Below are 12588 nucleotides of genomic sequence, written 5' to 3' on the forward strand. Positions count from 1 at the left end.
CTATAACATGAAGAGAGAGAGAGAGAGAGAGAGAGAGAGAGAGAGAGAGAGAGGACACACACACACACACACATATGTTAATGTGTGTGTGTGTGTGTGTGGAGACAGACACCGGCCTCTGGAAGCGACCATCTCGTAAGTCCCTCCAGATCAGCTCGTAAAACTCGCCGAGTTTGTCGTCCGTTATGTTTTCTCTTATGACCTGAATTATACGAGGAGCCAAACAACGTGGACACGCAACACTTTATATGACCAGGCGACGTGGAGCGGTGTCGGGAGATATAGCTTTTGCTCTATATTTTGTCGGTTCTGCCGTGGTAGCGGGCAAGGTCGGGTCTCTCCTACGATGGCTGGGTTGTTCTGATTATAACATTCTCTGTTAGCGCACCGGCTTTTCTACAACGGTAAACAAACTGTTCACTGATATTGGTTATCTGTTATGGTTCTGGGGGATTTATCATAGCAACCGTTGCTCTGTTACCCTGGCTCAAGGTGGTGGTTGTGGTGGTGCTACTATAAGTGCTACAGTAACAGTTGTGGTTCCTAAGCTTTGGGGACTGCTGACCTTCCCCAAAGGCTTTGTTACTTCCAGCAGCTACTTTAATATGGTAGTAGGAAGTTACTGGGTATTTACAGTTATAACCCACACTATTTAAAGGTTAACGTTTCATTTTTACCCCTGACAGAGGCTTCATTTGTTATTCAGTTGAGAGTGCGCGGAATAAATTTCATTTTCCGACAAATGACCTTAAAACACTGGACTAAATGCTATTGCCACCTCGCCTTTGGAACTGTATATATATATATATATATATATATATATATATATATATATATATATATATATATACCCCCTTGAGCACGACAGGAGGCGCTGACTCCGATCTGATCCTTAAGGGTCAAGTGTCAGGGTCACTCCGTCGTCTCCAAGGGCCGCACCGTCGCTGCGGGAAGACGCGGGCACTGCAAAGATCCATACCTCGTCACGTCTCTTTCTCGTGTGCACCGGACGTCAACAAGTGCAACATATACGTGCCTAACACAGCAGTGTATTCGATGACTGACACCCACATTATTATCATTTAACTTTAGGAACTCTTCTCCGGCAACTGTAAGGCTGCGCTACAACCAGCAGCAGGGACAAGATGGATGGACTCCTTTGAAGCGAGAAGTTCTTTGACGAGAGTGTACTCTGTATCGTCAACTGACGATGATACAGCCTCACAAAAGGTGACTCCATTCTCGGTGTAACCTCCAGCAGGAGTCCGGTAACACCACTGGTTACCACAAGAAAGCAGGTAGCGGTGGAAATGAAAGAACTAGAGAAAGAAATGAAAGAGGGACAGGTTTTACATACTATGGCATTATGTAATATGGCAGCAATCAGAAAGGACATGTACAGAAATAACAGGGCATGCATGAAATATTCCGACAGTCTTATGCACATGTACAAAAGTCAAGTACATTACTATAGTGACTATGTGACTTAAGCAAGGATGTTACTTCTCTGTTTATGTTTATATGTCTGATAGTATACTCATTAATTTGATGTAAAAGCCTCATAAAATGAAATCAACAAAGACTAATTACTTTTAAGCAGAGGCTGTCATTCTTCTTACCCATGATGTACTTATTTAAGTTAAGTAGACTGAGTGACAGGTTCTCATGACTATAGCATAGTGCTACCCAAACAAGCATGCGACCCCGATGGCAGGGGTGAGGGAGGTACCTCAGTAAGGAGGTTCTGTCCGGACACGTGAGGAGGTTGGAGGAGTCTCGACGGTCTGACGGGAAGGGACTCAAGTCGCCCAGGGAGATTCCACTTAGTTTTCTAGCAACGGCGATAGGTACGTCGGGCTCAGCGGCGGCGGGGTCGTCGATGGGGTGCGACCCACAGAAGGAGGTCTCCAGCAGCATGCACGACGGCGACGGTGACCGTCCGCCCATCGAACCCGCGTCTGACCCCAAAGACGAAAGGCGACTCCTGCGCCCCGGTTGCGGAGGCAGCAAGAAGTCCGCCCAGTTGTCCGGGATGGGTGACCTCCGCTCCATCATGGCCGGTTCAGACGACAGTGATGATAAGCGGTTGATACAGTCGTTCACCGGAGCTAATAATCGCTCCAGGTCGGAGTTCTCATAGTCATCCCCTTCCTTCCCTTCTTTCTTGATCTCTTCAAGTCTTTCCCTGACGGTTGTGAGGTCTTCGCTCGACGACGGGCTGGTGGGTTTGTCGCTGTCTGACGACCGGTCGGAGCTGTCGGCTTTGTCAGGTGTGGATGCCTCAGAGTGCGCACGCTCGAAATCGTGCTCTGGTTGGGTTAATGGTTCGGGGAAAGATGGAGGTAATTTCCGAGTCGGAGTAAATTCTTGTTCCTCGAGTTTCTCTTGTTGCGTCCGTTCTTCATCTCGCTGTAGCTGGTTCTGTATCTCCCTCTGATCTTGCATGTCCTTATGCCTTTGTTGTGACTGATGCCTGGGAGGAACAGTTTTAATTTGACGCACTGGTTTCAGCACCACGTCAGGCATCTCATCGAAATTAATCCAACTCTTCACTTGGTCTGGTTGAAGACCTTGGGTTGGGGAAGCGTCCAGCGATGCGGTAGGTTCGGGCGGCGCTACCGGAGATCGAGAGGGAGAACGAACTTTGGGCGGTAGAGGAGGAGGCTTTTCATCTGAAGCCTGCTTACTCTTGTCCCTGTATTGTCTCCGCAGTGTTCTTGGACTCCGCAAGCCCTCCTGACAGAAGTCTTCCCAGCTCATTGAGCTCTGTCGTTTTGGACTACGTGTTGGTAGCACCTTGACTGGCCCTGCTTGTGGAATACTGATCATCATCTTGTCACTATCTCCCTCTGGCGTGCCAGCTACAGGTCTGTACTCCTCGAGGCGTCCCGGTAAAAGCGGTGTAGTGCTACGGGGTCTGTCAATGGAATGAGTCGGTTGCATTTTTGCGGGGCGTTCTTTGACAGGGATCATGGGGGCCGCTAAGGGACGTTCCATAGGCAAGGTAGTGGGTACGTACGGAAGTTCGCCATCCTCAATCGAATCCTGGGATACTAGGCCTTTGTTCTCGACATCAGGGGACTCCAGCTCACCTTCATTCCCCTGCTGTTGTCTTGCTTTGTTCTTGAGGTACTCGATCTCTGACTCGCGTTCTGACTCTGACCGTGAGTCGAGATCAGCCACCTGATCCTGCGCCGGAGCCTCCAGGGTCACTTCAGCTTCACCTGTGCGATCTCTTTGTTTGGGAGGCAAGCTCGGTTTCTCAATGTGTATGATCTTGATCTCATTATCTTTAACGTCATTGGGAATACTGGGAGGTGTAGGAGAAGGCTGGCTTGGCTTATCAAACACTTCGTCTTCTATTATATCTCTTTTATCTGTCAAGCCATTTTCTTTAATTTCTTCTACTATAGTCTTTTCACCACTTGGTTTAGTGTCTGCGATGTTCATTATAGAGGAGAGTTCATTATAGGAGCTATCCCTGGAGCTGGCAATAGCGTCTGTCCTGGGAATTTCCTCTTCCACAGGAGTCGGGGCTGCCGGAACCATCTCCTTTATCGCCCTGTTCACCTCACTCTCCTGCCGTATCAGACCGAACGTAGAAGACTGGTATTTGCCATCGTCATTGAACGTAAACTCAACGTTCGTAATGGCTTCACTAAGTTTGCTGTCAGTGGAGGCAGTGCGGGTGTCAGCGGCAACTTTACCTTTATCAGCATCAGATTTCTTTTTAGTCTTCGGCCTGAAGATGGAAAGGACTGTTCTCCTGTCGTGGGTGTCGTCCTCTAGATCTCTTTCCCGACTTTTACTTCGACTGCGAGACCGACTTCTCGACCGGAATTCTTTCTTTGCAGACTTAATAAATTGGCTGAAAGGACTCTTGCGGCCGCTGGAGCCAGGGGAGTCGGGAGTGACGGGACTTAGCGCAGTGCTATCAGATTTACGGAACAAATTTGTAAAGGAACTTTTTCTTGACACTGATGGCGATGACGAGCCACTCTCCACTTCATCTCTGGTTCTTCGTCTCCTTGATGCTCTGGGCGAGGCAGAGGGTGTGGTCGAGAACGAGCGAGCGTTCTGGTACTCCGGAGTGGTTGTAGTAGTGCTGGCGGCCGAAGAGGTCACAGAGGGTGCTGGTGATCGAGGGAGATCCTTCAGGTCTGGAACCTGAGGCACAGGAACTTTCTTAGGCATCCTTGGAGACCGCGGAGATGACTGTGATGAGAGTGGCTGTCGCTGCTGCTGATCCTGGTCTGGTTCGGTTCGTAAAGGAGATTTTGGAGGAAGCGTTGATTGCTGCTCTCTGGGAGGCTCTGGAATGGCAGTTATGATATGTTGTTCCTCCTTGAATGAAGGTTTTTCCGTTATGGCGTTAACTTCAACCTGTGTGGGAAGAGGTTTTTCTTTAAGAACAGAGGCTACCACCGTCGCAGGAGGCGGCGCTGATTTAACGACAGGAACCTCCACTTTCGTGATGAGCGCAGCCTCTACCGCTGACACATCCTCTGGTCTGGGTCTTGGTGATGTAGCTGGCGAACGAAATATATCTGGTGGTCGCGCCTCCATCGGAGATTTTACTCGTTCTATAGATTCAATAGTGAAATCCATTATCTTTGTAGTGCTGACTGGCGGGTCTTCCAGATCAATGCTCGGTTGCTGGATGGGACGATTACCGCAGAAGGAAGTTTCTAAAAGCATTCGATGTGGAGAGGGAGAACGCCGCGCTGAACCGATAGAACCTAGAGAGGAGAGCCTACTGGAGTGGCCGCTAGTGACAGGGAGGAGGCCATCGCTGATCACTGAGGAGGAGGAACCTTTCCGGTTGAGCTCAGCAACACGAAGAGCTTCCTCCCGTCTCTCCAACTCTGCTAACTTGGTTGCGCGTTCTCTTCTGCGCCGCTGTTGCTCCTCCTCATCAGCGTCCAACTCCTCGGTGCTCGAATGTAAGTCTGCAGCCATGTTTTCACAATAGTCAGATTTCGCGTAACCCGAAAACAATTCCTTTTCTGGCGTCGACTCTTTCGAGTCTGTCTCGTGAGGCGAGGAAGACGATGCTGCTGAAACGCGAATCCTGGGAGAGGCAGGCACGGTGAGTGCGGCCGTCGCTACGGGGGTAACGGGCGTGGTCGCGCCTGAGGTCTCTTCACCAATTTCTGGAAGCTGAGTCCGTTCTTCTGGGCTAGAGTCCGACGTGGTTTTGTCCATGCTGAGGTCCTCAAAGGAGGCAAGGGGCGCGGGGCCCATCCGCCGCTGCCGGGACGGGAAGCTGGACACCCGCTGCCGCCCCGCGTCCGACAGACTGCGCTTTCCGGAGTCTATGGCGACGGACGCGGGATGGCTGCGGGTGCCGGTGCTGCTGCCGCTGCTGCTGCAGCTGCCAGGGGTTGTGGCGGTGGTGGTGGTTTTGTTGGTGGTGGTGGTGGCCATGGCGGAGGTGTGTGGGTGTGGGCTGGGGGTGCGTCATGTGCAGGGGTGCGGGCGTCACGTCTTGGCAGCGGGCGGGCCGTCCCGCTTGATTACAGTCTCAGCTCCACCACTGCCGGCGCTCTGCCTCCTGCCGGAACAAGGACATGCGTCAGTAACTAACAAGGACACCTGGTAATGATACAATGATCAGCAAAGACACGTGGTAAGTGAGGCAGTAACTAGTAAGGACATGTGCTAATGATACGGCAATTAACAAGAACATATGGTAGATATATTACCTAACAAAGACATATGGTGTGATATAGTTCATGTCTAACAAGGACGCATGGTAGCGACATAATTCCTAAGAAGGATACATGGCTATAACATTAACAAAAATACATTTAGTGATATATAACCAACGAGGACACATCATAATGATACAGTAACTAATAAGGGCCCATGGTAATGATACAGTAAGAAACACGCGAGGTAATGATACAGTATTTAAGAAACACGCGTGGTAATGATACAGTAATTAAGGAACACGCATGGTAATGATACAGTAATTAAGAAACAAGCGTGGTAATGATACAGTAATCAAGAAACACGCATGGTAATGATACAGTAATTAAAAACACGCATAGTAATGATACAATAAGAAACAAGCGAGGTAATGATACAGCATTTAAGAAACGCGTGGTAATGATACAGTAATTAAGAAACACGCATGGTAATGATACAGTAATTAAGGCAACACGCGCGGTAATGATACAGTAATTAAGAAACACGTGTGGTAATGATACAGTAATTAAGGAAACACGCGCGGTAATGATACAGTGATTAAGAAACACGTGTGGTAATGATACAGTAATTAAGGAAACACTCGCGGTAATGATACAGTAAATAAGAAACACGCGTGGTAATGATACAGTAATTAAGAAACACGTGTGGTAATGATACAGTAATTAAGGAAACACGAACGGTAGTGATACAGTAATCAAGAAACACGCGTGGTAATGATACAGTAATTAAGAAACACGTGTGGTAATGATACAGTAATTAAGAAACACGCTTGGCAATGATACAGTAATTAAGAAACAAGCATGGTAATGATACACTAATTAAGAAACACGCTTGGCAATGATACAGTAATTAAGAAACAAGCATGGTAATGATACAGTAATTAAGAAACACGCTTGGCAATGATACAATAATTAAGAAACAAGCATGGTAATGATACAGTAATTAAGAAACACGCTTGGCAATGATACAGTAATTAAGAAACACGCATGGTAATGATACAGTAATTAAGAAACACGCTTGGCAATAATACAGTAATTAAGAAACAAGCATGGTAATGATACACTAATTAAGAAACACGCTTGGCAATGATACAGTAATTAAGAAACACGCATGGTAATGATACAGTAATTAAGAAACACGCTTGGCAATGATACAGTAATTAAGAAACAAGCATGGTAATGATACAGTAATTAAGAAACACGCTTGGCAATGATACAGTAATTAAGAAACAAGCATGGTAATGATACAGTAATTAAGAAACACGCTTGGCAATGATACAGTAATTAAGAAACAAGCATGGTAATGATACAGTAATTAAGAAACACGCTTGGCAATGATACAGTAATTAAGAAACAAGCATGGTAATGATACAGTGATTAAGAAACACGCTTGGCAATGATACAGTAATTAAGAAACAAGCATGGTAATGATACAGTAATTAAGAAACACGCTTGGCAATGATACAGTAATTAAGAAACAAGCATGGTAATGATACAGTAATTAAGAAACAAGCATGGTAATGATACAATAATTAAGAAACACGCTTGGCAATGATACAGTAATTAAGAAACAAGCATGGTAATGATACAGTAATTAAGAAACAAGCATGGTAATGATACAGTAATTAAGAAACACGCTTGGCAATGATACAGTAATTAAGAAACAAGCATGGTAATGATACAGTAATTAAGAAACACGCTTGGCAATGATACAATAATTAAGAAACAAGCATGGTAATGATACACTAATTAAGAAACACGCTTGGCAATGATACAGTAATTAAGAAACAAGCATGGTAATGATACAGTAATTAAGAAACACGCATGGTAATGATACAGTGATTAAGAAACACGCTTGGCAATGATACACTAATTAAAAAACACGCTTGGCAATGATACAGTAATTAAGAAACACGCATGGTAATGATACAGTAATTAAGAAACACGCTTGGCAATGATACAGTAATTAAGAAACACGCATGGTAATGATACAGTAATTAAGAAACACGCTTGGCAATGATACACTAATTAAGAAACACGCATGGTAATGATACAGTAATTAAGAAACACGCGAGGTAATGATACAGTAATTAAGAAACACGCGAGGTAATGATACAGTACCAGACAAACTGGTAATAATCCACCAACATCAGAGACATCATCACCATCCACCAACATCAGAGACATCATCACCATCCACCACAAACTCGCGGAGCGAAACACAAACGTGTCAGATCAGCCACGCCACGCACCCTCCTGCCTGTGGTACCATTCTTAAATACAGTCAAGGAACCTGTGGACATGGGGTAGCGGGGGTAAACATGAGCTGAAGGTGTACGCTGAGAGTAACGACAGAGTCCGTGACAACCTGTCAACACGGAGGTTGTGACGCCTGTGTTCAATACGTGGAACATTGCAGTGCGGGGCGAGGAGCTCAAGCACAGTCATCAGTGCCTGACACAGGTTTCTGAATCAATTTCTCATCTTCCAAATCTTAAACCTCAGAATCAGCAGCTGAGAAACACATCACTAGAGGTTAACTCACTCCATGAACAAGACATCTGTTTTTAGTGTTCTCCAGTAGCCTCGATGGTCGACTGTTCCATACCATGGTTTCTCATCACTTGCGTTACTCATGGGAGGTTCACTTCATCGTGCATTCATGTGGATCTGCAGTGGTTTATTGTACTCTGTACCAGTGATTGGAGTGTCCGTCTGTGTCTGACTGTACTGTCAGGTCTACATGATGAAGATCTACAAGACCGACAGGGGAAGAAGACGACCACGGAGACAATGATGGATGGTACCACAAGGACTGTACAAGATCAGGTGGGAGGATGGTATGGAGAAGAACATAAGGGAAATATGTGATAATCAGTCAGATTCCTGTGTATCTCAGTAAAGACGTGATATAACCTCAGTCAAGTGATAATCAGTAAGATCATTTTTCTCTATGAATGACAGAAAGTAAGATATGCAGGATCTCACAATGAAGAGATCAATGGTGAGGCTATTACCTTAGTAAAGTCATCATGCGATACTATCTCTCAATCAAAGCATGATATGTAATCTGTTATGTATCTCTAACTCAAGCAAGTGTACGTGTCATCTATTCTCAATCAATTTAGTCTGTAAAGGAGATTATCTATCAGTCAAGAAATATACTGCGAAATACTAATCATCTCTCAGTTGGTAATTAGAATACAAGACGTTAAGAAACTCTGTCTCTTGATTACAAGATGTTCATAACCTCTCAGTTACGTTCATTACAAGACACGAGATGGCACAGTACCAGCAGCAGCAGCAGCAGCGACCATCCTTTGAGACACAGACGGCAGCAGCAGAGACAAGGCTTGAGGAGATAGGATTAGAGTGTGGTGAGACGGATAGAGAGAGAGAGAGAGACGCGAATTTAGTGGACTGGAGTAAGCCATAAAACTCCCGGCCATTACCTCCACACTGCTACCTTGGGAGGCACACCACACCCCGGAAACTCGTTCGTCGTCTCTCTCTCTCTCTCTCTCTCTCTCTCTCTCTCTCTCTCTCTCTCTCTCTCTCTCTCTCTCTCTCTCCATTAAAACATCCCCAGGTGCCGTCCACATCTGGGGGAGGCTGGATCATCAGATCCCTCTCCAAAAAAACTCACATTTCCGTCATTAAATCACCCCAGATCTGGCCACATGTAGGGAAAGCATACTAAACCTCCACAGACTAATATTCCCCCGTTAAAACATTTAAGATATCGTCAAACTTTGGGGGCGTGAAAAATGGCTGGGTATAGTATTTTGTGGACTGCCAAAAGGCCTTTGATACTGACCCCCACAAGGGACTGATGGTGAAACTAGCCACTCAGTCTGGGGTCAGAGGAGAGCTGCTCAGTTGGAGTGACAGCCACCTCACTGTTGGGAACAGAAGAAAACATGACAGGGCAGCACTTCCGAGCTAGGGAGATAAATGGGGACCTCAAGAATAAGTGTTGGGAACCACTACTGTTTCTGATCCACGTAACTGATTAACCAGAAGAGCTGGATCATACCTGAATATGTTTGCTGATGATAACCAAACTATGAGAGAAGTAAGAAAGAACAGGGATTTCTCAATACTGCAAAACGACTTAGACCTAACGCAGTAGTGGTTGGAGAAATGGCTAATGAGACTTGACTGGACAATGAAGTCTTGCTGATGGGAAGTTGTTTGACCAGACCAGACGGCAAGTGTCGTGCTGGTGGGTAATAACTTACAGGGGTCGTACTGAGGGAGACCCGGTGATCGACAGCATGCCAAACGTATCATCGAACATCAAATGAGAAAGATCATGTCAAAATTCTTTTCAGATTTATTGACTGCAAGATGCTTAAAACGTACCCTCGATCTCACCAGGGGAACCAGGTGGAACTGCCGGATATGATGGAAAAGGAAAGTAACAATGTACCAGACCCGAGTGGAATGACCTGCGAGGAAAAGAGGATAGCCCTGGACCTGTCCACTTCAGAAAGAAGAGTAAAGGAAAACGATACTTACGTAGATTCACAGATGGTCATGAGAACGTTAACCCAGAACAGTCCCTTGAGGTTAGAGGAGTCCAGAACAAGAGGAAACAATTGAAGTTAAGAAATTCACAGAGGGGAGGGAGGAAGCATTTCTTCAGCAAATGAGAACTATGGACATGTGGCACAAGATATTCGAAGAGGAAGTAGATGCGAACACCAGTGGAAAATTCACACACCTGTATGATAAAAGAAGCAAGGATGATAATAGGCGGAGGAGCCCCACGAGTGTGTAAAGCTTCCCCCTTTCCAATATGCACGCAAATAGGCAACAACACCAGCCCTCATGGTGGCCAAGAGAGATGCAGAACGAAACTCCATGAGCACGATTGCTTCCCTCCCTCACATCAGAAAGCAATGCACCGAAACCTCAGCTCCCTATATACATCCAGGCCACACAGACCTCTCCATGGCTCCCCCGCATGCTTCACATACCCTGGTTCAGTCCGCTGACAACACGTCGTCCCCTGTATACCATCAGGTTGATTCCACTTCTGGGTGATCGGGAGACTAGTCATGTACCCTTGACTCTTTCTGGAGCATGTTATACATTCCTCTCATCGGAGAAGAACAATTCTAACCCAAGATGAACAGTTCTGGCCCATCGGAGGAACAGTTCTAAAACCATCCGAGATGAACAATTCTAACCATCAGAGAAGAACAGTTCTAACCCATCCAATATGAACAGTTCTAACCCATCGGAGGAACAATTCTAACCCATCCGAGATGAACAGTTCTAACCATCCGAGATGAACAGTTCTAACCATCGGAGAAGAACAGTTCTAACCCATCTAAGATGAACAATTCTAACCCATCCAAGAAGAACAGTTCTAACCCATCCGAGAAGAACAGTTCTAACCCATCCAAGAAGAACAGTTCTAACCCATCCGAGAAGAACAGTTCTAACCCATCCCAGAAGAACAGTTCTAACCCATCCCAGAAGAACAGTTCTAACCCATCCCAGAAGAACAGTTCTAACCCATCCAAGAAGAACAGTTCTAACCCATCCCAGAAGAACAGTTCTAACCCATCCGAGAAGAACAGTTCTAACCCATCCGAGAAGAACAGTTCTAACCCATCCGAGAAGAACAGTTCTAACCCATCCGAGAAGAACAGTTCTAACCCATCCGAGAAGAACAGTTCTAACCCATTGTTCTGGTCCAGCAAAATACAGTGGAGGAAACTGGCTATGGTGGTACGGCTCGCGGGTATGATGGTCTGGCCCTACTAGGGCCAAGTTCAGCGCCGGACCATCATATTCCACGATCATACGGTCGTGCTCGAGAGTTGAACCTCCGTGCTCAAGGGTCACCTCCCGTGCTCTAGGATCGTAGCCTCGTGCTCAAGGCTCACTTCCCCGTGCTCTAGGATCGTAGCCTCGTGCTCAAAGGCTCACTTCCCCGTGCTCTAGGATCGTAGCCTCGTGCTCAAAGGCTCACTCCCCGTGCTCTAGGATCGTAGCCTCGTGCTCAAGGCTCACTTCCCGTGCTCTAGGATCGTAGCCTCGTGCTCAAAGGTCATACGGTCTGGTCCACCGATGCTGAGTAACTTGAATGGAATCCCTCCATGAACAGGAGCGAAGGACGTAAACACCAGGGAACACACGCCATTGTGTGCCCTCACGACAAACCACACTCTCATTCCCAGAGGGCGGATATCATGCACTCAAAACCCTGAGTGTATTGCGATCTCTTGTGAGTTCACTCAAGCCGTATGTAAAGAAACGCACATGAAAATACTGAGATTTGCGTAACGTTTATGAAAGGAAAATATAGAGTTCTGTCTGGTTAGTTTTATGCTCAGTGCTCAGGGTGGGTGAAGGGTGTGGGCTGTGAGAGCAGTGGCAAGCAGACTGCGTGGTGTCTTTAGTTCAAAGCATACGTCAAATGTAGTCTTGGTGACCTGTGTCGCGCCTTCAGCTCAAAGCATGGATCAGATGTAGTCTAGGTGGCCTGTGTCGTGTCTTTAGCTCAAAGGAGAGGTCAGATAGGGTCAAGGTGGCCTAAGTCTCGCCATTAGCTCAGAGCTTACGGTAGACGTCTTACGTAGCCCATGTGACCTGTGCTGTGTCTTCAGCTGACAACAGAGACGCAGAGTGTCAGCTTTAACGCCAGTGGGGCCCGCCCTCCTGCCATGGCTACAGTTCCTGCTCTTGTTCTATTCTTGTACCTTTATCCTTTACAGGAACAACAATAGCCACAGCAGGTAGCAGGCTTTACGAAGCAGCACGTAACGACAACTCTGCCTTCACAGCAGCAGCAGCAGCAACAGCTGCATGCAGTATGCAGGTAGCATATCTAAGGAACAGCAGTAACTACAGCAGCAGCAGC

At 46.5% G+C, this 12588-nt stretch overlaps 1 protein-coding gene across 3 annotated transcripts in view; it reads right to left on the bottom strand.

Annotated features, from left to right (window-relative positions):
* Positions 1–12588, bottom strand: part of LOC139754176 (uncharacterized) — a 184888-nt gene that overhangs the window by 18327 nt on the left and 153973 nt on the right. For all 3 annotated transcript variants that reach the window (XM_071671366.1, XM_071671365.1, XM_071671364.1), the window contains one exon: positions 1730–5554. In XM_071671366.1, the coding sequence (XP_071527467.1) occupies positions 1730–5427 (3698 nt within the window). In that variant the 5' untranslated portion in view covers positions 5428–5554. The remainder of the gene's footprint in view (positions 1–1729; positions 5555–12588) is intronic.

Source organism: Panulirus ornatus, chromosome 16 (assembly GCF_036320965.1).
Source record: "Panulirus ornatus isolate Po-2019 chromosome 16, ASM3632096v1, whole genome shotgun sequence".
In the NCBI taxonomy this organism is placed as follows: Eukaryota; Metazoa; Arthropoda; class Malacostraca; order Decapoda; family Palinuridae; genus Panulirus; species Panulirus ornatus.